The sequence below is a fragment of the Amblyraja radiata genome, chromosome 8 (assembly GCF_010909765.2).
Source record: "Amblyraja radiata isolate CabotCenter1 chromosome 8, sAmbRad1.1.pri, whole genome shotgun sequence".
Taxonomy (NCBI): Eukaryota; Metazoa; Chordata; class Chondrichthyes; order Rajiformes; family Rajidae; genus Amblyraja; species Amblyraja radiata.
Window position 1 is genome coordinate 25199989 of NC_045963.1, and position 25386 is coordinate 25225374.

The window sequence follows — 25386 nt, forward strand, 5'->3', positions numbered from 1 at the left end:
GTGCTGTATGACTCCATCACTTGGTTTGTGCACATGTCCAAGCTCCCACTTTACACATGCATGATTAACCAAACCTAGAAAGAATGAATCACTGTTGCAAAGTCTGGATTGTGTGGGAGAAAGATCTTCCTGTACCACAAAAATAAAAGCAATGATGTTTAAGATGCATCTAGATGAACCCATTACCTATCCAAACTGCCTCGTTTGAGCTTATTTCACACAAGCAGCAGCACATTCTGATGAATGATTCTTCACAGCACTATACACACGGAGAATGTTTAAGTGCAACAAGTCTTCAAGATAGCTGGCGCTGTACAACTTACAGATTTATTGATTTTGTTTCACCATTTCATAACACAAATATGTGAAAATATTCTTGGCTTGTTTCATCTCAAGTTGATAACAACATTTCTATTCTTTATGACGTTTATTCAAGCCAGAAATGAAGGGCACACAATTTATCAGCTGAGAAACTGACACTCCTCCCTCAGGTCACTGGAGGCCAAAACAACAACAGGATGGGGATTTTCATCCTACCTCATTTACACATTGGATGCAACTTAAATATTCACTATGTGTACTGTAACATAAACAATAGGGATGGGAACATTTTACTTTGTAATTTTACTAACTAACATCAGAGTACAAATTATATCTGACAGATATGGGTGTACTATAGTTGCTTTAACCATCCAGTTCTCCACTTTGAACTGCATCATGGTAACTCTTTCCTTTGTCTTGCTTCTCCTCTGGATAAAGCTTGATGAGATCATCAATGCGAAGGATGGTGATAGCAGCTTCAGTTGCAAACTTCAGACTCTTTGTTTTCACCATAGTTGGCTCTAACACACCAGCCTGCTTGCTGTCCCTCGGTTTGCCATTCACCAAATCAAGGCCAATCCTGTTTAAGAAAGAAAAATGTATTGCATATTTCAAATTGGGATTTTAAAATTAGGCTTGGCAATCAGATGAAGTAACCTTTGCTATAAAACGTAGACAAGGAACTGCAGGTGCTGGATTTCAAAGACACAAACTCAGCAGCAGCTCTGGAGTACATGAATTGGTGTCTAAAGAAGGGTCACGACCGGAAATATCACCTATCCATATTATCCAGGGATACTGCCTGAGTTACTCCACCTCTTTGTGTCAATCTTTGTAATGATCTTACTTGGAGCTTGGCTGCGACACAATAGGTTCCCAAACCACCAATGAGCTCCACAATAAACCACCCCTAAATCTCATTCCTTTTTCCATTCATCTCTCAACATTCTTGAATCAAGTCAAACCTGTCACCCTGTTACAGTGGGAAAGGAAAATATTTTTTTAGCTCCAATAGACTTCTCTGCCTCTTGTCAGCAAGAGAATTTACCCAGCAACGTTGGATAAAAACCCTTGAAGACCATCAAAATGACAGCCATGTCAGAGCTAAATTCTAATGCACATGTAGCTGTTACAGTTGCTTTTGCCCTCACCAATTCCTGCTTCAAAGCTGCCTTTTTATCTACAGTAAACATGAACACAGAACAGCGCAGCACAGAAATAGGCCCTTTAGCCCACAATGTCTGTCCTTGCACATGGTGGACATTGCCCAGCCCAGAGGTATTGACCTCTCCACCATTGAAGGGATCTAGAGGAAATGCTGCCTCAAGAAGGCAGTTGATATTAAAGATCCACATCAGCCTGGCAACACTCTCATCTCGCTGCTACTATTGAGAAAGTGGTACAGGAGCCTGAGAACTGTTACCTCCCGTTTCAAGAACACTTTCTTCCCATTTACCATCTGGCTCTTGAACCACCCAGCACAACCTTAACCTTACCTCAGCACCAACCCAATATAGACTTTGTATAAGGTTGCACAATGCACTTTGGTTTGCGCTAATACTGTTTGGTTACCTAGCATAGCTGTGTTGCATTAATGCGCCTGTAAAAACTACAGCAAATAATTTTATTGTTCCATTCCATGGTGCATAGGACAATAAACACTCAACTCTCCCTCCATTCCCTGCCCAAACTAAACAGAAAACTTAACAATTCAATGTAAACACCCTTTTTTTTAAAAAGTCACTGACACCTTACAAAAGGTGTCCCATTTCTTAATTTTATAAATCTTCTGGGATTTTTTTTTTTTAATAAATGTTTTCCCAGTCTATTTCCTTTCTGTATTGAACATGAAGAGGAAAGGTTTGAAGTGATATGGGCCAACACAGGCAAGTGGAACTACTGTGTTCCACTTTCTTTCCCCCTCTGAACGCACTGCCATTGAATCACTCCGCAAAAACCCAGATTGGGTCATCAAACCAGCCGACAAGGGAGGTGCCGTGGTAGTCTGGCGCGTCGATCTCTATAAAGCTGAGGCCACGCGCCAACTCTCGGACACCTCCTCCTACTTACCCTTGCACCAGGCCACCATTTCTAGCACCATCACCGACTTCATCAATTCCCACGCCCTGCCCGACCAAGCTTCCAACCTCATCGTTCCCCAGCCCCGCACGGCCCGTTTTACCTTCTCCCCAAAATCCACAAACCCGGTTCTCCCGGCAGACCCATTGTCTCTGCGTGTTCGTGCCCCACCGAACTCATCTCCACATACCTTGACTCCATCCTATCCCCCTTGGTCAAATCCCTCCCCACCTATGTTCTAGACACCTCAGACACTCTCCACGCATTCCACTCTCTGGGCCCTCACCGCCTCATCTTCACCATGGATGTCCGGTCACTCTACACCTCCATCCCCCACCAGGATGGCCTCGGAGCCCTCCGGTTCTTCCTCGACCAGAGGAGCAACCTATACCCAGCCACTGACACTCTCCTCCGCTACATTGACGACTGCTTTGGGGCCACCTCCTGCACCTACACACAACTGACTGACTTCATCCACTTCACCACCAACTTCCATCCGGCACTCCAATACACCTGGACGATTTCCGACACTTCCCTACCATTCCTTGACCTCACCATCTCCATCGCAGGGGACAGACTCCTGACCGACATACATTACAAACCCACTGACTCACATGGCTATCTGGACTACACGTCTTCCCACCCTGCCCCCTGTAAAGACTCCATCCCCTACTCCCAATTCCTCCGACTACGCCGCATCTGTTCCCAGGATGAGACATTCCACACCAGGGCATCGGAAATGTCCTCGTTCTTCAGGGAACGGGGATTCCCCTCCACCACCATAGATGAGGCTCACACCAGGGTCTCATCCATACCCCGTAACACTGCTCTCTCTCCCCATCCCCGCACTCGCAACAAGGGCAGAGTCCCTCTGGTCCTCACCTTTCACCCCACTAGCCGCCAAATACAACACATAATCCTCCGCCATTTCCGCCACCTCCACCCCACCACTCGCCACATCTTCCCATCTCCCCCCATGTCTGCCTTCCGCAAAGACCGCTTCCTCCGCAACTCCCTCGTCAATTCTTCCCTTCCCTCCCGCACCACCCCCTCCCCGGGCACTTTCCGTTGCAACCGCAAGAAATGCAACACCTGTCCCTTCACCTCCCCCCTCGACTCCATTCAAGGACCCAAGCAGTCGTTCCAGGTGCGACAAAGGTTCACCTGTATCTCCTCCAACCTCATCTACTGCATCCGCTGCTCTAGATGTCAGCTGATTTACATCGGGGAGACCAAGCGTAGGTTGGGCGATCGTTTCGCCAAACACCTCCGCTCAGTCCGCAAAAACCTACCTGAACTCCCGGTGGCTCAGCACTTCAACTCCCCCTCCCATTCCCAATCCGACCTCTCTGTCCTGGGTCTCCTCCATTGCCAGAGTGAGCAACAGCGGAAATTGGAGGAACAGCACCTCATATTCCGTCTGGGGACCTTGCGTCCTTATGGCATTAACATTGAATTCTCCCAATTCTGCTAGCCCTTGCTGTCTCCTCCCCTTCCTTAACCCTCTAGCTGTCTCCTCCCACCCTCCCGCCCTCGGGCTCCTCCCCCCCTCCCCTTTTCCTTCTTTCTCCCACCCCCCATCAGTCTGAAGAAGGGTTTCGGCCCGAAACGTCGCCTATTTCCTTCGCTCCATAGATGCTGCTGCACCCGCTGAGTTTCCCCAGCAATTTTGTGTACCTTCGATATTCCAGCATCTGCAGTTCCCTTTTGAATACTGTGTAACTATATTGATTCCATGTTTCCATGCAATAGGATGAGGCAGAAGACAACTAGAAAGACAGCTTAAGACAAAGTTTTGAAGTAACTCAGTGGGTTGGGCAGCATATTTAGAGAACATGGATAGGTGACATTTCGGGTCAGGACCCTTCTTCAAACTGCAAAGCCAACTTGCCCAATTATCCTTTCCCCCAGTCCTATTAGATACTGGAAATGTGAATTTTGGGCAGATTAAATGAGCCTGTGTTACTATACAGCACGTAAATAAAAAATAGGAGCCTTGGCTACTATACAACGTGTAAATAAAAAATACAATTCAACTTTTAACAGGTTTTGTTTAACCAGCCTTTTCTCTGGTCTGAAAGTCATTCAGCAGGTCAATCTCAAATACAGATGACAGATGCTAACTGAAGCAGAAATCTGTACTTACCATTTCAAATGTTTGCGTTCAGGATTAACCTGGGCTTCATTGTGGAATGCACGCAATTTTGCCACCAAGTCAGTGGAATCCTGAGCCGCATTTACTGCCAGAGTCTTTGGAATAACCAACAGGGCTCGGGCAAATTCAGCAATTGCCAGCTGTTCACGTGATCCCTGAATGGAAAACATTTTTTCAAATACTTTAAATATTCTCACTAACTTTAGGTCAATTTCACCAAAATAAATCAGTGACAAGTAATCCAACCTTTCCCTTTTTTTTTTAAAAACATGATCTTGTAGTGCAACTCGACTGGTATCAAAAGATAAAATGATTTAAATATAGAAAAGGAAGGTAAACAAGAAAGCTATACATTAACTTTTTAGTGCAAAGTGTTTAAATTAAATTACTTACCAAACTAGTTGCATAGTTCTCCAAGTAGATGGACAAGGCAGCCTCCACAGCACCCCCGCCTGGCACAATTGACTTGGATTCAAGAACTCTCTTCACCACACTGAGCGCATCATGGAGGGAGCGCTCCATCTCATCACACATAAAATCATTTGCTCCACGCAAGATAATGGAAGCAGAAGTACGACCCTTTGTGCTTAAAATTAAGATGAAAAGCCCAATCAATGACAGCACCACGTGACAAGACAAAATTAAATTCTACTCATTTTAAATTTACTGCACCAACGGAAGTGGTCAGCAAGTCACAATTTGAAAGAGATTTTAATTTATACTAGCACAAACGTTATACACATTCGTGCAAAACCAAGGTACATGACAAGGAATTATCAAACAGAACTTGGCATTGAGAAAGACAAAGAGAGAACTGGGCTGGTGGATGAAAATAAATGGTTTAGAGGAAAACAAATTACAAAGCTTAACAAATACATATCTAAAACCAGCAAAGGAAATCTGATGTGTACAAAGGAGCAATCCATAACATGGCTATTTTTGGCATAACAGGAAGTTGGATGACACTGAACAGGTTCAGCAACTTAGAAAATATGTTATTGATGTGAGAGAAGGCAATAAAGTTCAGTCATCTTCCTCTTTGTTCACCCGTGGTGGTCGGGGTCTTTGCGCCCTCTGCAGTCGCCACTAATGGCGGCCCGATGTTCAGGCCCTCTCGCTGGGATGATCGGGGCTCCGGCGTCTGAACGGAAGAACACACTCAGCGGCTTGGAGTTTCCGAATCGGCCGCTTCAGCGCCGCCCGCAGCTAGAACCTCCGCAAACCACAGCTCCACGGTGTTAAAGTCAGCAGGCCCAACACGTCGGAGCTTCAACACAGGCGATCCCGGCAAGGCATCGTCCCCGCTCCACGATGGTAATTCAGTGCCGCATTGCTGCTGAAGCTCTGGCCAGTCTCCGGCAGGAAAGGCCGCGCCAATCCAGTTGGTAGGCCACGAGGGGGGTGGGGGGCGCGAAGATGTGACTCGGAGAAAAGACGCATCTCCGTCCAGGTAAGTGACTGGAAAACAGTTTCCCCCTATCCCCCCCCCCCATCACATAAAAAAGAATGGACCCTTTAAAACATACTAAAAATAACAGAAAAGGGTGAAAGGACGAACAGCTGCTGGCGAGGCTGCCACACTCGATGGCGACAACGGTTTCGGCGACTGGGCTTGACGTAGCTCCTCTTCTCGTCGTAGGTGCAGACTTCGGCGAATTCCATTGGCTACCTACTCCAACCGGCGACAAGTACCGACGACTGAATTGTCTTCAGTTGTCGCCGACAGGGTCGTTGTTTGTCGTAGCTTGTCGCAGGGTGGACGTAGGTTGACTTCGGTTGTCGCAGGTGTGGTCATAGGTGGACGTCCTAAGTTGCGAAGATTGGGACTCCGGTTGTCGGTAGCTTGACGTCGACTAGGTGGTACACCAGGGACTAGATTTAATGGAATTCACCTACGACATCTAGCGACAACTTACAACAGCACCTACGACAACACCTACGTCGCCACTGTCGCCGAAAATTTTTCAACATGTTGAAAATTGTGGCAGTCGCCTGTAATCGTACAAAAAAACAAAAAAGACCCCAAAAAAAACAAACAAACAAAACAAAAACAAAAAATCGCCAAAGTGGGACAGGCCCTAAACACTTAGCAGTGGGAAACCAGTGTGGAGTTAAGTAGGCCCAATAGAGGGGAGGAAATTGGTTGTAGACAGGTACATCATCAGGAGGAAGCAACGAGATCTAGGTTAAGCTGGGGCAATGGATGAATGGGAAAGTGTAGAAAAGGAGGTTTAGCTGGAGGGACCTCTGATGCATGGAGGCGGGTCATGTAAGTTTCCTTATAGGGACTATTTATGATGTGCTATTATCACCGCAGAACCGCAGTAGGTAGGCGGGGGCACAGTGTGTCCCTTGTGTTTAGAGGTGGCACTGTTGAGGAATATTTTGTCAGGATGTAAGACTAGTCTTTCTCTTGGTCGGTGCATAACCAGGTCTTGAAGGGTATAGCTGCAGCAATTGAATGGAGAGCACAGGTGAATTCAGTAAGCATCAGGACCGAGCGTAGATATTCATTTTGTGCCAGGCCGTAAAGGAGATGTCAGAGGTAGCAGAGCAAGCTAATAGGTGGATTTGGTAGTGTTGGATGGTGGCAGAAGGAAATGTATAACGCGCGGTATATTCTTTGTAAGTATATTCCGTTTAAATGTATCCCAGTCTTATACGAAAGGTTGACATTTGTGGCGCTACAACTGTTTAATGATGGGTTAAGATAAGCGTAAGACAGGATGCGAGTGAATTAATCATCTATAGTTTCCTTTATTTAGTAGATACTGGTAGCATAGGTGGTGAGAGCAGGTATTGAGGGGTTCTAGGACACCAGAACTAACTGTTGAAACTTCCCAAGGTATCATGGCCCTAACTCAACAAAACACCTGTGAAGGTTTTTTTTATGTGCTTGTTAACATGTAGACAGCTTATTATTGCATAGAGTTAGTTATTATCCTATAGTAATAAGTGCGTATAAACAGTTTATTTACGACTTTGGCTTTAGGCTTGGTTTCTTGGTTGAGCGCTTAACCTGGTGTTATAGCAAAAGTACTTTGTGTTTTAATAGTAATTCAGTTTCCACTGTTCCGAGGCAGAGAATTCCATAGGTTCACCACCCTTCAGTTTTAAATAGGACACCCTGTATACTGAGGGTGTGATCTCTGGCTTGGCCCCACCAGCAATCAGGAGGGAGGATGGTGACTGGAGCTTTGGAAGCACTGCCTGGAGAGGAGACAGGTTCTCCCATGACATTGAATCCACATCTAGATGAGTACATGAATTGTCAAGTGTGGATAGGTACAATGGGCAGCATGGACATGGTGGGCTGAAGGACCCGTTTCTGGGCTTTACAACTCATTAAGTAGCAATGTTACAACATTTTGAGATTTTAAAAATCAAGTCTGTAATTTATCCCATCAGATAAAGCATAAAAATAAGTTTAATTTGACACCTAATTCACTTTCATATCTCAAGTATTTAAAAAGTTATGGCCATTTTCATACTCGGAAATTAGCATCTTGTTCCCTATTGATTTTCTATGGACATAACAAAAAAGCTGTGATCGTGGACAGTCAAAAGCCCATAACTTTCTTAAAAATTAAGAGAACTGAATGAAATTTTCAGTTATCATAGATTGAAGCATTCTGAAACAAATATAAAATAATCTTACTTGGATGACCTGAAATTAAAGCATATAATTAGTTAGTTACCTAATTGTAGCTAATTTCAGACCAATTACTAGATCTAAACATCTATCCATTTCTTAATAAATGATTAACATTTTTAAATAGCCTAAATGTCCAAATAATATTCACAAATAATTCACAATAAAACATGATTTTTAAATCTCATTTACATTAATTTATAGACCAAATGGAAGGAATTTAGTGTTCAATTGCTGTAAATTAATGCCCATTTTAAATCAGCTTTCCAGTGGGTCCCTGTGGAACGCGCTGGTTTAGAACGTTCACATTGCGCTAGATTTGTGCCCCAAATGCCGAGAAAAATACTGCGGGATATAATGGGTCCAAAATGAGCTACTCGCAATATTAAACTTTGTATAAAGGGATCTTAAGAAGCCCTTTTTAATGTAAAAATATACAACCTTCCTTCAGTTATTTGCTCTATGAGACCCTGCGGTTGCTGGTGGTCGCGGGTTTAGAGATTGATTTTTAAACTACTATAACTATTATACGAGGCCTTTAAAACTAATAATAGCTTTTGCGACGGGGTCTTCCAGCGATTTTTCGTTAATAATTAACTAGGCTGAACATCTTCGATTTGAACAGCCTAGAGAAAATCGCGTTTTAAACCCGCCCCCCTCTAAACTGCGCCAAAATCGCGCACACCCGCAGCGGCAGATTTTCAACGACGCTTCAGGTACGCTTTGCAACATACCTACATTAAGAGTGGGTAACTTCACATTTATCCACATTAAATTACATCTGCCCACTCACCCAACTAAACCACACAGCATCATCGTAAAAGCTCATATTCCCATCCCCAGCTTTGTATTATCAGCAAACCATCATTTAGCCTCTTCACCCATGACACTTAACTCTAAATGAGCCTGCTACCTAAACAACTCTGTGTAGCGAGTACATGCAACAGCATGAGGCTTGTGTCAGACCATGTCATTACTATCAACACAATAGTAGTGCTGTAATAAGACATGGTTGAATTTTCTTTATCCCACGCGTATAACTGGTCACACTACTGATAAGTGTGGCAGCAAATAAACGGGAGTTCCAGAATCAAAGATCGCAAATAATCCCAGATTAGAATTAGAAATAAATCAATCTTAAATTTGACTGAAACAACCTAGACATAGTCCTCAATGTCCACAAAGCATTTAGAAGCACCGAGCAATATATTTTGGTGGAACACATCGCCTAGTGTAGATCTCCTCAACCAACTAGGAATAAGGAATATGTTGGAGGTGTTGAATATTTGAAATTCCCTAGAGTGATACGAGTCAAATGCAGGCAAATGGGACTAACATGGGTGTGATCGAGTTGAGTCGAAAAGTACATTTCTGTGCTGTATGATTATATGCCTGTTTTTTTAGCTTTGGAGATACAGCACGGAAACAGACCCCATGGCGTCCATGCCGATATACAATCAACCGTGCACACTAGTTCTATGTTATTCCGCTTTTGCATCCATGCCCTACACACTAGGGGCAATTTACATGTCTTTGTGATGTGAGAGGAAACTTGAGCACCCCAATGGAAACTGATGTGGTCATAGGGAGAACATGTGATCTCCACCGACAATACCCGAGGTCAGGATTGAGCCCGGGTCTCCGGCGTTGTGTGCCAGCACTGTGCTGCCAGTGCTCTAGCCGTATAGACCTAAATAGCAGAGTAGGCCACTAGGCTCCTTGCCAGTCTCCCCCCATTCAATATGATCACAGTTGATTAACCCTTTCTACAGCAGTTCCCCACAACCCTCAATTCACAAACCTTTGAATTTATCTCCATCTTAGATATATCAAACATTCCAGCTTCCACAACATGGCAGATGCAATACAAAGTGGAATACTGTGCAGGGTGGTGTCCACTTAACATTACAGCAGAATATGTTTTTTAAATGGTGAGAGTGTTGATGTTCTACACAAATATCTGAAAGCCAAGTTGCAACAAGCAATTAGGAAGGCATTTATGGGAATTGCATAATGGCGAGGTATGGTTCCCAGCGGACACTTACTTTTTAATCATAATTAGTTCATCATCGCATATTCTTTCTTGTACCACTTCTTCCGCCTGGCCTAACATTGAAACTTCAAATGTCTCGTCTCCTTCCAGGTTTGTCAGTGTTGAACAGAATGTTGCTGCAAACAAGAGGAACAGTTGAAGTCTGCCTTTGCCTTTAATCAATGCAGCGATACACAAATGGCATTAAAATGCAGAGTGAAACAGATTATTTCTTTCCTCAGAATGATGCTGAACATTATGCCACATCAAGTCCTCAGCCCTAAGTGCATCTCAGCTGAATGTAGAAGGGTTTCGGCCCGAAACATTGCCTATTTCCATCGGTCCATAGATGCTGCTGCACCCGCCGAGTTTCTACAGCTTTTTTGTGTACCTTCAGCTGAATGTAGTTCTGATTGCCATACTGGATGAATGTGGTTCCACTAGCGGGGAATAGAGGGGTGAGTTACCAGTATCACTGTTTGCCAAGTAGGTAGAATGGTTAAATATATATTTTGGAGAAGGCTGAGAGGGGGTGCGGTCTGATTGAAATATGCAAAATCACAAGGGACCCAGATAGTGAGAAACTTCACTCTTTAACAAAGTTTCCTAGAATCAGACAGAGGTTTATATAAGACAATGGTTAGGAGATTTGCAAGGGTTTCGAGGAAGATTATTTTAACCAGGAGGCAAGGTCTGACAAAACTCCTAATAAGATGCGCACCTGCAAGGTCATGGCATAGAATCTGACAGAGCGTGTGCTAGGAAATAGGATCTATTTAGACTGCACTACATAAATAATCTTGCACTATTATTGCCAGGATATCCTGTATAACTGATCACTTATTGTATTATTGTATATTTATTTGTTCTGTTTACACTGATGTGCCTGTTTAGCTGCAGCAAGTAGGAATTTCATTGTTCCATTCTCTGTGCATTTGGCAATGAAGCACTCTCGAGGAACTATGAAACAAATCTACTCTTCAGCTGAATGAAGAGTCACTATTTATTTACCAGGGAAGTTTAAAGATGCAAATGAGTCAGATGTGATCAGATACAGAAAAACCCTGCTTTACGGGGTGGGGTCATCGTATTCCTAGATAATGTTTTCAGCAACACAAAGCTGCATCATCTGCACAAAATTCCAGAAGTGCAGGTTGGCAAATTGTAAATTAGTTTAGTTTTGGAGATACAGCATGGAAACAGACCCTTTGACCCACTAAGTCCACACCAACCACCGATCATCCATTTCCACTAGTTCCATGTTATATGACTTCAGAACTGCCAAGTTTTGTCAGAGCGTTTCAGTATTCTAGTACCTGAAAATCAGTATTTGCCTGAGGAAATCAGTATTTTTACAGTGCCATTTTGCTGAAAAAACTATTATTTTTTATGTGCGGTCATAAATCGTACATCCATATTCTTATCGCATTTCCGTACAAAATACGGAAAATCCATACTACATGGCAGCTCTGTGACTTTCGCATACTCCTCCCTACACACTGCACAAGCAATTTTACAGCAATGTCAATTAACCTACCATCCCACAAGCCTTTGGGATGTGGGGGGAAATCAGAGCACCCAGAAGAAACCCATACGGTTACATGGAGAACGTGCAAATTCCAGCTGACAGCACCCAAGGCCAGGATCGAACCTGGGTCTTTAGCGCTGTGAGGCAGTATCTCTACCAGCTGAGCCATCCATTTTGTTTACCCATTTACTCTTTTCATGTAAATTTCATAAGTCAATTTTTATTCCAAATCCCAGACTTTTTGGCAGTGATTTGTGAATTCTGCAAGGGTAAATTTCCATAACAGGTTGTTGCTTAAAGAGGTAGTCAGACCAACAAACCTGATTCTTGATCTTACCTCCACTTGCCTTTGCAATTCTCTTCAAATCTCTCTTTAGACATCTACGTACTGCCATAGCACCAGCATCCACAAAATATTTTAGACACATATCATCTATGCCACCAGTGGTTAGAATGACATTGGCACCCGAAGCCAGAATTTTCTGGATTCGCTCTTTGGTAATATCAGATTCTCTGCAGGTAAAATACAGAATTATTAGTATCTCTATTGCACACCAAAATGTAAAATGAACACTTCAGGAGGAACAGCAAGGCTGATATTGCAAGTTTATTTTATGGAAAGTGGAAGGAGGGTGCAGGGTCTCATGAACGAGTTTAAGAGGGAATCAGGGGTCACAGGTCAGTTTAAGAATATGGGGTAGGCCATTTCAGATTCAGATTTTAATTTTAATTGTCAGTCAGTGTACAATACAGAGACAACGAAATGCATTTAGCATCTCCCTGGAAGAGCGACATAGCAAATGATTTGAATAAATAATAATAAGTGTCCGGGGGGGGGGGGGTGATTGGCAGTCACCGAGGTACGTTGTTGAGTAGAGTGACAGCCGCGGGGAAGCTGTTCCTGGACCTGCTGGTTCAGCAACGGAGAGACCTGTAGCGCCTCCCGGATGGTAGGAGGGTAAACAGTCCATGGTTGAGGTGAGAGCAGTCCTTGGCGATGCTGAGCGTCCTCCGCAGACAACGCTTGCTTTGGACAGACTCAATGGAGGGGAGCGAGGAACCGGTGATGCGTTGGGCAATTTTCACCACCCTCTGCAATGCCTTCCGGTCGGAGACAGAGCAGTTGCCATACCATACGGTGATGCAGTTGGTAAGGATGCTCTCGATGGTGCAGCGGTAGAAGTTCACCAGGATCTGAGGAGACAGATGGACCTTCTTCCGTCTCCTCAGGAAGAAGAGACGCTGGTGAGCCTTCTTGATCAGAGTTGAGGTATTGTGGGTCCAAGAGAGGTCATCGGAGATGTTGACTCCCAGGAACCTGAAGCTAGAAACACGTTCCACCTCCGTCCCGTTAATGTGGATGGGGGTGTGCGTGCCGCCCCTGGACTTCCTGAAGTCTACAATGAGCTCCTTGGTCTTCTTGGAGTTAAGGGCCAGGTTGTTGTCAGCGCACCATGCTGCTAAGTGCTGGACCTCCTCCCTGTAGGCCGACTCATCGTTGTTGCTGATGAGGCCAATCACCGTTGTATCATCTGCATACTTGATGATGGTGTTAGTACCATGTACAGTGTGCAGTCATAGGTGAAGAGGGAGTAGAGGAGGGGGCTCAGCACACAGCCCTGTTCAGGGTGAGGGTTGAAGAGGTGTGCTTGTCTAACCTAACAGACTGGGGTCTGTTGGTTAGAAAGTCCAGTATCCAGTTGCAGAGGGAGGGGTCGATGCCCAGGTTACCGAGCTTGGTGATCAGTTTTGATGGTATAATGGTGTTGAATGCTGAGCTGTAATCGATGAACAGCATTCTTACGTAAGTGTCTATGTTGTCGAGGTGGGAGAGGGCGGAGTGAAGTGCCATTGAGATGGCATCCTCTGTACTCCTGTTCTTGCGGTAGGCAAACTGACAGGGATCCAGTGTGGGGGGTAGGCAGCTTTTGAGGTGTGCCAGGACCAGCCTCTCGAAGCACTTGGTGATGATGGGGGTAAGTGCAACTGGGCGGAAGTCGTTGAGGCTTGCCGCAGTGGAGTGTTTTGGCACTGGCACGTTGGAGGTGGTTTTAAGGCACGTGAGGACAACTGCTTGGGCAAGTGACAGGTTGAAGATGTCAGTCCAGACGTCTGTCAGCTGCGCAGCACAGGCCCTGAGCACGCGCCCGGGGATGCCGTCAGGGCCAGCATCTTTACGTGCATTAGTCCTACTCAGTGAGTGTGAGGGGTTGGTGATCGGCAGGTAGCACAGCCTTGGTGGCTGTCTCTAGATTGTCCCTGTCGAAGCGGCCATAGAAGTGATTAAGCTCCTCAAGGAAGGAGGCGTCGCTGGATGTGGGGGTGGTGTTGGAGGGTCTGTAGTCCGTGATGGCCTGGATGCCTTGCCACATGCGTCGGGGGTCGGAGTTGTTGTTGAAGTGCTCCTCAATCCTGAGCTTGCCCCTCTTCAGGTCTGAGGATTTAGGACTGAGATGAGGAAAAACTTTTTCACCCAGAGGTGAAATGTGTGAATCTGTGGAATTCTCTGCCACAGAAGGCAGCCGAGGCCAATTCACTGGATGTTTTCAGGAGTGTTAGATTTAGCTCTTAGAATAAAGGAATCAAGGGATATGGGGGGGGGGGGGGGGGAAAGCAGGAATGGGGTACTGATTTTGGATGATCAGCCATGATCATATTCAATGGCGGAGCTGGCTCGAAGGACAGAATGGCCTACTCCAGCACCTATTTTCTATGTTTCTATGAGACAGGTGCAAGGTAAGGAGAGAAGGGGCAGTAGAGAAAAAACGAATTTCTCATTGTCAATTGAAAAACCAAACATCTGAAGAAATTATTATTACAACCTTCAAGATAATCTCTCAAGTTCTTTAAATTTAGAGGTTTAAAGATACAGCATTCACCAGTTATTGTCAAGGGAGTTCATCTCAGCAATCCTGTCATACCTCTGTCGAATTTGGTCTAATTTTTCAGGGTCAGTGATGACAATTTGAACGCCGAGCTTCATTTTTGTCTTTTGCAAGCTGAAGTCCAAACATGCAATCTTAGCATTGAGTATTCTTTTGACCATTCCTAAACACAAGAACGTTTCAGTTAATCTTATTTAATTTAAAGTAATACAAAGGACAAAGGACATTTATTATCACATACACCAATTGGTGTAGTGAAATTTGACTTGCCATTGCAGCACACAAATAAAGATAAGACACAACATCAAAGAATTTAACAGTAAACATAAAAACATCCCCCCACAATGGTTCCCGCTGTGGGGGAAGGCATCAAAAGTCCAAAATAACACTGGTTTTAGGTTGCCCGGCGGGACTTTAGGTGGCCATTGGCAACCGGGCAACGGTTAATTTCGAGCTCTGCACCAGCTTTTTATGAGTGGTTGGATCCCAGCTTCAGCTCAATCAACGTCGGTCACATTATCCGGATAGGCGGCAGGGGACCAGGAGCTGATGTGAGGCATCGCAATGCTCAGGAGGAGGCAGCGCCCGACCCGCGGAGCAGAGATGTCAGTTCTTCCAGCGGCAAGCGGAGAGGCACCAGGCACTCACCTGTCGGGCACTGACTCCTCGATCCCGGGATTCAACCACTCACAAAACGCCAGTGTACGACGAGGACGGTAAGAACACTCAGTTCACTCAACGCAAACTTTAGGTAATTTGTTCTTTGCGCCCGCGGAAATCTCCAGCACGGTCGAGACGAGGGGGTTCTGAAGTTGCAATCTCTCGATTGAGGACATTTTCTCGACTCTCCTCGAAGCAACGAGCCATGGCTTTACCAATGGTTGTCTAACTGAAACCTCTCTCCCCAACCTCTCACCGTCTCTCCCTGTCCCCCACTTGCATCTGCCCCTTCTCTCTCGCTGCCACACCCCGCTCTCCCCTGCTACCAGGCACCGCGTTCGCTTTTTTTATTCTCAAATGACCTTTGACAAATCCCAAGATTCCTTGCTTTTTTCGGAATACCGAACTGGCTTATTCTCGGTCACTAATGTTAAACAGCCTTAATCAAGGAATATAAAACACAGAAGCAGAAATAGGCTATTCAGCCTCATCCCCATTCTGGCATTCAATAAGAACATATTTTACCCCTGCACACTTTTCTTCACTAACCAAATATCTCAATCCCCTCAATCTCTCAAAATGTGTTGATCTCTATCGTGAATATATTCAAGAACTCAAATGGGATTGAACCTGCAATAGTCCAGTTGATGGGACAGATAATACCCACAGCTCTAGGATGTTATGGGATGAACATACAATTGTGCTTGCAACACCTGACACCCTTGGAATACCACAAAACCATCAACTGTTTCCTGAAGCGCTTGATAGATTGATATCGAACACAGTTCCATTCTTTGACTAAGGTGAAACATTCAACTGTAAATACTGGAGTGATAAAAGAAAAAAGAAAAAACTTTGTATACTACCTTGTGAACCAACAGTAGAGTTAATTGCATATCCATTCACCAAAATGCTCTCCCTTTGGCTGCGTCCATGTGCCTTTAGCACGTTAACACAATTGATTGGGTATCGAGCTTGGCCCTTGGCATCTGTGAATTTTACTGCCTGAACAGCATCCACCACCATATTGGCAAAGAAGTCTGCATCGCTGTATGTCAGGTCAAGGTTTGTAAGGATTGAGTTTAAAAAATAATCATAATACACCAAATAAAGCAAATTCAAAATTTATATAAATGATGGAAATATGTATTAAATATGCTATTCCTCAATACCAGGTCAGATATGAACACGTTAGGCATAAAATGGCTGTGGATATTTGCATCATTGCAGCATTTCTAACCCACACAAACCAAGCTGCCAACGTTTAGGGCTGCACAGTGGTGCAGGTGCTGGAACTGCTGCCTCAGTGCCAGGGATCAAGTTTCGAACCTGCCCTTGGGCGTGGAGTTTGCACATTCTCCCTGTGACCGTGTGGATTTTCTCCGGGAGCTCCGGTTTCTTCCCACGTCTCAAAGGATGTGCGGGTTTGTAGGTTAATTGCCACTAGTGAGGAGGGACGGTATGAAAAAGAGAGGAAAATATAGAACTATTGTGAATAGGTGATTGATGGCTGATGTGGACTTGGTGGGCTGAGGGCCTGCATCTATAAACCAAACTAAACTGCTGGAGTTGTGGGAATCAACAGGCATACAAGATATGTTGAAACATTACAGCAAATAGGTTTTGGTTACTAACAAGGGCAAGCTACTTTGTAAAAATTGGTCAAAATAAAAATAGAGCCACTATGCCACCTATAACAGAACCATTTTGTACAGTGTGAAATCAACTGGGAATAAAAGTTACATAAAAATAGCTCAGCCACTTTCATTAGAAAGATACACTCCAATTATCTTTGAGGACATAGATGTTTTAGCAGCACTGATCAGACACTCTCTGCCCAGCTCATCTGTATTAATAGTCAGGTTTTCCTGGATGTAACGGACAGCCTCCCTGTAAAAAAAATATATACATTTTACCTCAACTTTATTCAAAAGCATTTACAAAAGCAAAGAAGAAAACAACAATATAATTTTTTTTTAAACTAAATCTCAGCATGTGGCTGCACAGGGGAATTGTTTAGCCAAGGCGCAAAACATTAGAGCAAGGATGTTGTGGTGCGATTTTATAAAACATTAGCTACATCTAACGCTCTGATGCCATGTACAGGTCTGGTCGGCAAAGTAGGCAGGATATATTTTGACTGGGGATGGAGCAGCTGAGATTCACGAGGACATTTCAGTTACAAATAGGGATAGGCTGGGGCTGTCTCCATTGCCGTAGGGGTGGCTGAGGAGACCCAAAAGGGGCATATATAATTATGAGGGGGGCGGGGGTCGATAGAAGATAAAACGGTGCAACCACAGCAACAGACCGCCTCTGAACCATATACCTACAACCTTAAATCTATGACCTTCTCTTAGACACCCTTCGGTCAACATTTTTTAGTATCGATCTTATCGAAAGAGACCGAGCCACGATGCGTTCCGTTTGGTTGGGAATTTGATTTGCCAGCGTATCTTTTGCCCATGATGTCTGTGCTGACCATAATACCAAACTAAACTAATCCCATGTGCAGGAAGAAACTGCAGATGCTGGTTTAAATCGAAGATAAGACACAAAATGCTGGAGTAACTCAGCGGGATAGGCAGCATCTCCAGAGAGAAGGAATGGGTGGCTGGGTCTGCTTAGTTAAGACACAGTAAAAATCTTTGTCCCACCGGTGTCTAAGATAAGAGGTCATAGATTTAAGAAGGGAGGTGCATGGTTTGTAGGGGACTCAGAGTTGGAGGTATTTCCACATAGGTGTTGGACTGTGGAATGTACCACCTGAATAAGTGGAGGAGACAGGAACACTTACAACATTTAAGCAGCATTTAAAGTAGTTGAATCTTCAAGGCATGGAAGGCTAAGAACCTCGTGTAGGCAAATGAGATTAGCATAGATAGATAAAACTGACAGGAAGACAAAGTGGACTGAAAGTCCAGTTTCTATGCTGTACAACTGCTACTGAAATGTTCACCATGTCCAGGGTTTCTTCGTTTCCTCTCTCCTTTCTTAAATAGTGGGGTTCTATCTGCTCCCTTTTGCACTGGAACAATCCCACAGTTTAGAGTTAGCTACATAAACATCTGTATTGCCATATAATTCCTTGCAGAAATAAATTCAGCACAATATTGTGAATGGCAATATTTCTCTCCCCACAAACAATAACTAGCAAGTCACCACATAAGTCGAGCTAGCCAAACGAAGTGGGTTTAATAATTTTCAATTATTTATCAAATGGACAAGATTCAGCAATACAAATGTCCAGATAAAAATTCAGCTATATTTGGTTTAGAATCACGAATAAAAACTGAGGCTATGTAAAGTGCCCTCCATAATGTTTGGGACAAAGACCCGTCTTTTTTTTTTTGCCTCTGTACTCCACAATTTGAGATTTGTAATAGAAAAAAAAAATCACATGTGGTTATACAGCATGGAAACAGGCCTGTTTCCATGCTGTATAATTCCTGACTCAGGAATAGGGCCAGCAATTATTTTAACAGCTTGCAAATTATAGAGCTTGTTAATAGCTAGTTAAAATCTACGTATACTGTAAGCTACATATATTACACAGCCTGCTTCTGATCGACAGAACTTACTTGCAAGCAAGACGATAACCACCAATGATTGATGTTGGATGAATTTTCTGTTTGACCAATTCATCTGCACCCTTCAAAAGCTCTGCAGCAATAATAACCTGCATTAAGAACAATGGATTGTAAATCGTAAGTAACGACGATTCTCCCCATGGTCAAAAACAAACAGCAAATTCAAAGACAGACATATCTAACCCACGTACAAAATTAAGATCCTGGAAATGCTTTTAAGTACAGTGTGAACAATAAAGGCAGGGTTCAGTTCGAAATGTGCTCTGCCTTCAATTACACAGCTAATTATTTACTTGGACACCACCTTCTCGCATTAATATTTATTGAATCTCTTAATATCTAAAAATGTACCAGTCTCTCTTGAAAAAAGACAGTAGCTGTGACCCCACTGTGCTCTTCAGCGGACAATTCCAGAGAATCACTATTCTCCCGGTGAAGACCCTATTGCCCCATTTTACTTGCAGTCTGGCGGGCATTGCGTAATTCTCATATTCTCACAAATTCGATCGTGTAATATATTACATTCACAAGAATATGTACTAATTTCCCAGAATTAGTGAAATCTCTGAATCTTGGAACTTACTGATAACTTACCTAACCCTACCCCACAGCAACCCCCACCCCAGTTCAAAGTAAAATAGCTAAATCAATCAAACATATTTCAGAAAAATGAAGATATTTCAGGCTTTGTTGAATGTTTAAACAGATCAACACCTGATAAAAACCACTCACCACTGATGTTGTGCCATCTCCTACTTCGTTGTCCTGAAGTTCAGCTAGTTCACATAATACCCTGGCAGCTGGATGCTCTACCTCAAGCAGCTTCAGAATTGTGGCTCCATCATTGGTGATGGTGACATCCTGCACAAGATCAGAAATTTATACAATTTGGAAATATGCCCAAAAATTCAATATTTCATTCCCTGAGATACTTTAAAAAACTTATTTTCATTGATATCATAAACATTTTCTAAGGGCAGCACAGCTAATAGAACTGCTGTCCTACAGCAGAGACCAGGTTCCATCCTGGCTTTTGCGTGGAGTTTGCATGTACTCCGTGTGCGTGTTTGTAGGTTAAATGACCTCCACAAAAAGCCTCTAATGCGTAGGGATTAGATGAGAAAGTGGGACAGCATAGAATAGGTGTGAATGGGTGTTAAATAGTCAGCATGCACCATCTGTTTCCATGCTGAATCTTTCGTTCAGTCACTAATCACAGAATCAATTTACTTTACATTGTGCTGCTACTGAAAGCAATTAAACATTTACTTTCTCTCAGAATTTTGCAGATATTCTGAAATAACCCCGTCAAAGGGCCCTGTCCCAAAACATTGCACCCCCCAAGACGCGCCTGACCCAGACTTCCTGCAGCTGCTTTTGGTCAAGATTCCAGCCTCCTGTGTCTGCAGGCACAATCTCATCAGATGCCAAAGATCAGGATGTTATTCTGACCAAAGAGCTATAGGATCTTTGATTCTGACCAACAAGTCGTAAAGTACACGTTTCCCCAATTTTCTCTCTTCCAGTTATGTCCAACGGTGCTATTAAGCACGCCAATTCCTAATGCATGTATTTTAGTTCATTGATGGAGTATTTTAGAGTTTAAAAAATCAAGCAAAATCCACACGGTCACTGGGAGAACGTGCAAATTCCATACAAACAGAACACAAGGTCAGGATCAAACTTAGGTCTCTGGCACTGAGGCAGCAGCTCTACTAGCTGTGCCACTATGCTACTTTCATCAATAATTACAGTATTACAGTTACATTTAATAAGAAGCTTCAAAAATTTGAAAAGACTTGGCAGCAGTCTGCATCTGCAAGAAGAGAAACATTTCAGTTGTTGATCCATGATCAGAACTGAAAGGGAACTGATAAAAGTGTAACATATCCTCCTTGTGATTACTCAACCAAGGTAAAATCTGAAATCTTCGGATTTAACTACCAGAAACAGATCCCCGGGGAAAATGAACAGGACGATTGCTTTGTAAATATTTTATTTTAAAGCAAACAAGGCACAGAAAACCAGAGATCTTTAAAAATTAAACCTTGGACCATCAATGCTCTTCCCAACAACTTTCTGCAATCCAACCTAAAATTAGGGGCATAACCTCGCCGGACCTCAGCCTTGGCCACCGTGATACTCTCCACCCTTCCCCTGCCCAGCCCTCAAGCATCCATCCTCTTCCCTCGCCCCAACTGTATTGGATTGGATTCAATTTTATTGTCATTGCACTTTTCAGTGCAACAAAATGGTTTAGCCTGCAGTCATAACATAGAATAAATAACAAAACAAACACTCAACACAGTTTAAAGTCCCAAAGTCATTGTCTCTTCCCTCCTTGCTCTCCCTCTGCGCCGAGGCAATCCAGGCCTCAGATGTTGCGACCCGGCCGGGTGATGTTGTGCAAGTCCCGCGGCTGAATCCGTGATCCGCAAACGGGCCGGTTCAAACTCCCCGGCCCAGGGCGGTCGAAGCTGCCGAAGCTGCCGCCCTCCAGTCCAGCGGACGCAGCTGTAGTTGCGGGAGCTCCAGAAAAACAGGTCACCAACCTGTGAGCTCCCGACGATGTCGTCCACTGGCCCGCGGCTGAGCCTCCAAAGTCGGGTCGAAAGTTGGGTCGGACCACAACCACAGCCCCGAAGTCGGCCAGTAAGTCCTGGCTCTGCCTCCGGAGCCTCGAGCTCGGTCGCAGTTGGAGGCCGCCAGCTTATTCCATTAGGCCTCAGCGCAGACGGACACGGAGACTGGGGATACGGCAAGAAAGGTCGCCCCCCCCCCCCGAAGGAAAAGTCAAAAAACATGTTACACCCACATATACACAACTAAATAAACCGAAACAAACTGTAAAAACGGGACAAAAGAAAACAAAAAAAGAAAATACAAACGGACTGCAGGCGAGCCGCAGCTGCAAGGCAGCGCCGCCACTTCCGTATCCATCCCTCCTCCAACCTATACACTTTCTCCCTTCCTCAATTGCCAATTAGACTATACAAAAAGATAATATATTCTACTTACACCAATATCATCCACCAACATTTTATCCAAACCAACTGGTCCCAAGGAGCTTTTCACAATGTTGGCAATAGAAGCTGCTGCCATCACTAAAATAAAATATAAATAACAGTGCAAGATAGCAAATTAGAATAAACTTTCAAATGATAATCATCGTCATCACTTCAGCATTACTGCCCATTCAACTGTTCCATACCAGTACAACAAATAAAACGCAGAAAAGCAAAAAGTGCTGGAGTAACTAAAGGGGCTGTCCCACTTGGGCGACCTAATTGGAGAGTTTGAAAAAATGTCATGTTGAAGACCTCCTTCGACTGTTGAAGACTAGCTTCGACTAGCTACGACTAACTTCGGGAAAATTGGACACCGAATAGTGGAGAGTGAAAGCGACCTCCTTCGATCTCCTTCAACCTCCCTTCGACCATGATGAAGCCTATCTACGACTACCCTCGATTACCTACGACTAACATGCCGACCTATACGACTAAACCTACGAGTAAAAAAAGTATCGATTTTTTCCCATGGCGACCTTTTTTTACTCGCGGGCATTTTTTTCAACATGTTGAAAAATACACCGCGACCTAGCTGAGGCCTCGAGTACACGGGGACTACTCTCGAGCATGAAGGAGAGTTACAAAGACCCCCTACGACCTCGTGTCGACCATGCTGAGAGTACGAGTCAAGGGCAAACTCGCGGAATGGGTCGCCCAAGTGGGACAGCCCCTTAAGCAGGTCAGGCAGCATCCTATGAGAAAATGGATAGGTGATTTTCAGGCAGAGACCCTTTTTTAAACTAATTGGGGGAGGGCGGAGAGAAGAAAACTGGAAGGGGGTGTGTGGCAGGACAACCGTGGAAGGTTTGGGCAGACAGTGGCTTTGTCCTGCCTCTCCTCTCTTCAAGCCCATCCCTATAATGACTGAAGAGTCCCGACCCAAAACGTCTCCAATCTATGTTCACGAGGAATGCTGTTTGACCTGCTGTTACTCCAGCACTTATTGTGCTTTTTTCTGTATTAATTCAAGTGTTCAGATTTCAGCTGCAGTGGCGAAATTCTAGAGCACATTAAGATTAAAAAGGCAGCATTAGATAACTCAGCATGAATAAAGATGGATAAATGATTAGATTAATGGATAAATGGAGGGATATATATATATATTTATCCACAAATCCATTTATATATATACAAATCAATATAAAAAACATAAAAACCTTCAATATATCCATTAAGTTGATTTATCCATCTTTATTCATACCAAGGTATCTAATTTCACCGTTTGTATGTGTATATCTATCTATCTTATATATTACTAAAAGTCTGTTCTTGACCGGTTTTTGCTTTCCGTGCTGCGATTTCCGAGAGTACGCCACCACCTACGGCCGTCATTTTTGGCCACCTCGCTCAGAGCCCCCCTCCGCCGCATGTGTGCCGAGGATTTTTCCCGTCGATGAAAATTGAGAGATATTAATGTTTTCACAAAATTACCCATTCTCTCTGCTGCCCCTGCTGGAGGGAGGGGGAGGGACTATAAAACCAGGAAGTGGTGTGCCTCAATCAGTCTCTGCAAGTGGTGTGCCTCAATCAGAGCTCTGAATGACACTGACAAATGTCTACAGCACTGTGAGTACCCTTAATTTGGTTTGAAAATGAAAATATGGTTAGAGGTAAAAAAGCACTGCCTGCAAATGGTTGTTTGGGTTGGTAAAAAGGCACTCTCTCTCTTCCCCCCCCCCCCCCCCTCTCTCTCCCCCCCCCCCCTCTCTCTCCCCTCTTTTTCTCCCCCTCCATCCCATCCCCCACTGTCCCTCCCCTAAAGCACCCCCCCCCCCCTCCACACACCCCTACCCCCCACCTCTCCCCTCCATTAGCGTGAGTGGGGGGTGGGGGGGGGGGGGGGGGGGTAGTTAGTGTGTGACGCTGCATGCCGCCTCCCCCCCACAACCGCACGTTGGGGGAACAGACCCAACGGGTCTGCACTTGGTCTAGTATATTATAGAGATGCACGTGCTCTTATAAATTAAGGGTTTTAAAAGATAAATATTAATTTGATATTACGGTACTAATTTGATTAATCGATAAATTATCACACAATTTATCTATTAATCAAATTATCCACCTTTATTGATGCCGAGTTATCTAATGCCACCTTTTGAATCATAATAATACGGGCCAGTGCAGGTTGTGCCCGTCAGTGGGGCTCCACGAGGAAGGCGGCTCTGGGCAATGGCCCGGAGATGGCCGGTCGCTGCAGCGAGTGGTGGGCAGGCAGCGCGCCCAGCCCACCACAGCCGCGGGGTAGAGGCTGTCACCCTCGCTCGTTCCCCGGCCCCGAGACAGGGAGCGGCCCGATCATCTCGGCCCAGCGCGCGGCCCAGCGCCACGCCGGCCGCACCGAGAACAACGGAGAAGGTTCTGGAACATTCCCGGGCGGGCCGGCCGGCGGCCGTGTCTGTATCTCCCACCCCCCCCCACACAGGCTATCACCCCGGGATGGAGAGTTCGCGGGCTGTCATGTCATATCTTATCTTGTCCTTTGCCACCTCTAGCCCTCACCATTCTGAGTGCGGATGGAGTCTCCAGAGGTGCGCTGCCCCAGCACGCTTAACGCTCCCTCCATGGCAGCCATCTTCAAACGCAGAGGAAGTGGAGGCCCCGGAGAACTCTGGGACGTTCCCCTCTCACTCTTGTCGGGTGGTAAATTAAACACATTTATTACATCTACCTCTTGGTTTAGAACTGTTTTGTCCGGCAATCGACAATTATATTTTCAATTGTGGTTCTTTTCGCCCCCCCCCCCCCCTTTTTTCTGCCGTTCCTCCGTTGCCCGGGTGATGACGCCCGGGTCAGGTGTCAGGGAAGCATCTGCAAACAAGGATGGCTGATCTTTGGCTGCAAGGCTGCCCACAGGTGGAACAGACGCCAACAGCAGACCAGTCCACTCCTACTATTCACTTCAAACCAGCGAGAGGCACAAGGAGAAAAACAAAAAATAGCAAAATTGTTGTTTATACAGTACACATGTCGAGTTTTGTCATGTGCACAACTACAGTGAGGTACAGGTCCAACGAAAATCTTGCTTGCAGCAGACATACTCAGACAACACCCAACACCATAAATTCTGCAAGACAGGGAAATAAAAAGACATCAAAGAAATAATTCGTGAGTGCAAAAATATACAGTTACAGAGCAAGACATTTGGTAGACACAAAGTAGCAATGTTACAACATTTTGAGATTTTATAAATCAAGTCTGCAATTTATCCCATCAGATAAAGCATAAAAAGAAGTTTAATTTGACACCTAATTCACTTTCATATCGTCAGTATTAAAAAAGTTATGGCCATTTTCATACTCGGAAATTAGCATCTTGTTCCCTATTGCTTTTCCATTGACTTAACACAAAAGCTGTGATCGAGGACAGTCAAATGGCCATAACTTTCTTAAAAATTAAGAGAACGGAAAGAAATTTTC

General features: G+C 44.5%; 1 protein-coding gene across 1 annotated transcript; it reads right to left on the reverse strand.

Moving 5' to 3' along the window:
• Nucleotides 1-294: 294 nt before the first annotated feature.
• tcp1 (t-complex 1) lies at nt 295-24612 on the reverse strand. Its single transcript, XM_033025412.1, has 12 exons — nt 24470-24612; nt 21921-22006; nt 19635-19763; nt 18894-18991; nt 17092-17202; nt 16179-16360; nt 14689-14815; nt 12105-12280; nt 10253-10376; nt 4949-5141; nt 4547-4710; nt 295-901 (listed from the first exon to the last, which is right to left on the reverse strand). Exons 1-12 carry the CDS (start codon nt 24540-24542, stop codon nt 685-687), a joined length of 1680 nt encoding a protein of 559 aa, XP_032881303.1. The 5' UTR covers nt 24543-24612; the 3' UTR covers nt 295-684.
• Nucleotides 24613-25386: the final 774 nt, after the last annotated feature.